At 40.8% G+C, this 4,077-nt stretch overlaps 1 protein-coding gene across 1 annotated transcript in view; it reads left to right on the forward strand.

Moving 5' to 3' along the window:
- Positions 1-1,609, forward strand: part of LOC117809125 (synaptic vesicular amine transporter-like) — a 13,517-nt gene extending 11,908 nt beyond the window's left edge. Inside the window, exon 15 of the mRNA XM_034678796.1 lies at positions 1,202-1,609. Coding sequence (XP_034534687.1) covers positions 1,202-1,222 — 21 coding nt within the window. The 3' untranslated portion in view covers positions 1,223-1,609. The remainder of the gene's footprint in view (positions 1-1,201) is intronic.
- Positions 1,610-4,077: the final 2,468 nt, after the last annotated feature.

Here is a 4,077-nt window from a genome sequence, read left to right on the forward strand (position 1 = left end):
GTTCCTTCTGTTCTTCTGTTCTTCTGTTCCTTCTGTTCTTCTGTTCTTCTGTTCCTTCTGTTCCTTCTGTTCTTCTGTTCCTTCTGTTCCTTTCTGCTTCTTCTGTTCCTTCTTTTCTTCTGTTCCTTCTGTTCCTTCTGTTCCTTCTGTTCTTCTGTTCCTTCTGTTCCTTCTGTTCTTCTGTTCCTTCTGTTCCTTCTGTTCCTTCTGTTCCTTCTGTTCTTCTGTTCCTTCTGTTCCTTCTGTTCCTTCTGTTCCTTCTGTTCTTCTGTTCCTTCTGTTCTTCTGTTCTTCTGTTCCTTCTGTTCCTTCTGTTCCCTCTGTTCCTTCTGTTCCTTCTGTTCCTTCTGTTCCTTCTGTTCCCTCTGTTCCTTCTGTTCTTCTGTTCCTTCTGTTCTTCTGTTCCTTCTGTTCCTTCTGTTCCTTCTGTTCCTTCTGTTCTTCTGTTCCTTCTGTTCTTCTGTTCTTCTGTTCCTTCTGTTCCTTCTGTTCCCTCTGTTCCTTCTGTTCCTTCTGTTCCTTCTGTTCCTTCTGTTCCTTCTGTTCCTTCTGTTCTTCTGTTCCTTCTGTTCCCTGTGTTCCTTCTGTTCCTTCTGTTCCTTCTGTTCCTTCTGTTCTTTCTGTTCTTTCTGTTCCTTCTGTTCCTTCTGTTCTTCTGTTCCTTCTGTTCTTCTGTTCCTTCTGTTCCTTCTGTTCCTTCTGTTCTTCTGTTCCTTCTGTTCTTCTGTTCTTCTGTTCCTTCTGTTCTTCTGTTCCTTCTGTTCTTCTGTTCCTTCTGTTCTTCTGTTCCTTCTGTTCTTCTGTTCCTTCTGTTCTTCTGTTCCTTCTGTTCCTTCTGTTCCTTCTGTTCCTTCTGTTCCCTCTGTTCCTTCTGTTCTTCTGTTCCTTCTGTTCCTTCTGTTCCTTCTGTTCCCTCTGTTCCTTCTGTTCTTCTGTTCCTTCTGTTCTTTCTGTTCCTTCTGTTCTTCTGTTCTTTCTGTTCTTTCTGTTCCTTCTGTTCCTTCTGTTCCTTCTGTTCTTCTGTTCCTTCTGTTCTTCTGTTCCTTCTGTTCTTCTGTTCCTTCTGTTCCTTCTGTTCCTTCTGTTCTTCTGTTCTTCTGTTCCTTCTGTTCCTTCTGTTCCTTCTGTTCCTTCTGTTCTTCTGTTCTTCTGTTCTTCTGTTCTTCTGTTCCTTCTGTTCCTTCTGTTCCTTCTGTTCCAGCTCATACTCAAAGGAAATTAAGGAAACTCCTCATGGTGGGAACGGCTTCTTTCCACTCCACAGAACTAACTGCTCTTTGGTGGCTCTCTGAATCTAAAGGACCTAAAGGACCTGAAGGACCTGAAGGACCTGAAGGACCTAAAGGATTCAGTCCTGTCCCAGTATGAACTTCTCTACTTCTCAGGACATTAACATCTCGTAACACGTTTCTTTGAACGTCCCATGTGTTTCTGCTTTTGTTTGTTTCCCACACAAACATGGATAGTCTTTAAAAAAGAGAGGAAGGGATGAGCACTGGGGGAAAGTTCAAACTTTGGTTTCCAGAACAGAATGTCATGTAACTGCTGATGTATGAAGCCCCTCCCCCTTACCTGACGAAGCAATAAAGATAAAGCAGCACTTACAGGATATCAGCTGAAATGTGTTGATTCTGGTGTTGAAGGACAAATCTGGATCAAATAGGACTCCCAGATTCCAATGCAGTCTAAGACAGTTATAGCCTTAAAAAGATCAAGGTCATCAAGGTCTTTATATCAGATAGATAGATAGATAGATAGATAGATAGATAGATAGATAGATAGATAGATAGATAGATAGATAGATAGATAGATAGATAGATAGATAGATTGGTTTCTTCTGGCTTCATTGTTAAGTATGATCGAGTGTCATCTGCATAAAACCATCATTTATTGAGTGTTTCCTCATGATGCTATGGTGAAAATGAGCGGTCCAAGCATTGAACCTTGTGGAACTCCATAACTGATCTTAATGTGCACAGAGGACTTTTTATGAACGTGTGAAAACTGAGATCGATCTGATAATATGGTTTAATGAAAGCTAAAGCTGGTGTGTTTACAGATACTTTAAATGACTGTGCCAATAAAGACATAATGATCAGACTAAGTAAAGAAGTGCTAACTAAGGGGAGGACTTCCTTCAGTAGCTAGGCTGGGATGGGGTCTAAAGAAAGTGATATGGGCGGAAGACACCGTGAGAAGGTCCAAAGGTGAGAAACAGTCTAGGCATCTGGTTTTAAAGTTGTCTCCATGATTTCAGACTTGGTAAAGGGATCCACACCTGCTAAGAGCAAGAGGTTGCTAATTTGATCTGTGACCTTTAATACTTTATCATTAAAGAAGCTGATAGCCTCATCACTGCCGAGAAGGAACCTGGGATTGATTTACAAGTTCCAGTTGTTTTGATGGAGCGCCATCTTCTTTCAAGTTTCCAAAACTCAGAAGTTTCATCAAATGTGACCCTGATAGAGGATTCTGTGGGAGGTCCCTCTGAATAATGTCCATACTATTTAAATTAAAAACTGTTGTTTAAGAGAGATGGGAGATTGAGATGAACGTTATCATTGAGGATGAAAAATGGGAAAAAGCCTGTGAAAAAGGACATAAAATCACGAGCAGTCCTACATGGAAAGAATTTAATTGGAAACTAAAATTGAGATATTTTAAAACTCCTGTGATTACATCAAAATATGATAGAAATAGGTCAAACCTGTGTTGGAGAAACTGTAAGCAAGTGGGAGACCATACCCACATTTTCTGGGATTGCCCGATATTAAAAAACTTTTGGTTAGGGATCCAAATAGAAGTTCGATCTATTTTGAAGGTTGATTTGCCATTGGATCCACGATATTACATATTAGGTTTAGTCCCAGAGGGAGCTATGGACAAAAAGAAAGTCAAATTGTTGCATGTCCTTTTATTAGTAGCCAGGAAAATGATAACATTGACCTGGCTGAAACCACTACCTCCCACCCTTCACCAATGGAAAGAGAGATTAAAGACAGTTTATCTGATGGAAAAGATAACTGCAAAACTTCACTGTAGATTGGATTTGTTCTTAACTTTGTGGGCTCCTGTAATTAAGCACCTTCAACTGCCAAACAATTATGATAGAGTAACTTGAGGGGGGGGTCTTTCCCCCCTTGTTTCTTTGTGTGGATGAGACCAAAACTAGGAACCTATCTATGACTGCCTGCCTGGAAATGCCTGCCGAGTTCTAATGTTTTCTCATTTAATTTCTTCTAAACAGACTCTGTAACATACTATGTGTACAACTTTAAATAAAAAAATTGTTCAAAAAAAAACAACTGTTGTTTAATGGTGTTCTCCATTTTTGTCCTGTCGCCTGAAGAGAAAGATTTACCTTCAGCATTCTTCAAACTTTGGAGCTTCCCTGTCCAGACATCAAAGATCCAGATTTCAAACACTGAACAGGGTTTTCAGAAGATTAAGAAACAGAGAGAACACCTAAAGGCAGATGTGGCCACGCTCTTCTCTCGTGTACAGTTTTTTGTCTTTTGGGTTAAGTCTCAATAAACACAAAGACTGTGTACACAACAGTTTACACTTTGGTTTATGTGTTTACAGAGTATAACACTCCATGTCCTGAGGGGCTGCTCCCCTGGGCTCTTCACTTATTTGTATAAGACAGGTTTAAAGGCTTCCAACAGCTGATATGAAAGAATCTGCTCAGTACAACACAGTCCTGCTGCAGGGGTCCAACACGGATCAATACATGGACCTCCCTCTTTCCCCTCAGCATCATGAACTTCCTCATGAGGAAGGCAGCTTCCCATTGTGGGACACTTGAGTCTTACTCCTGCTGTGTCACATCACACTGCACTAAAAGGCCTTCAGAGGAGCGTCACTGATAACATGTTATCCTCTGATAACAGCAGAGAGAGAGAGAGCCCGTGTTTGTATGTGAGGCATGTCATCACATCCTGCATACATTGAGTGATGAAAGCCGGCTGTGTGCAGAACTTTGTTTGTATTTACAATTTTTTAGTTGCAGCCAAGAGTCATTTACACACAGATAGACAAGGTACACAGAGGGTTATTGTCCCAAACAGATAGCGT

This window comes from Notolabrus celidotus, unplaced genomic scaffold, assembly GCF_009762535.1.
Source record: "Notolabrus celidotus isolate fNotCel1 unplaced genomic scaffold, fNotCel1.pri scaffold_235_arrow_ctg1, whole genome shotgun sequence".
NCBI lineage: Eukaryota > Metazoa > Chordata > Actinopteri > Labriformes > Labridae > Notolabrus > Notolabrus celidotus.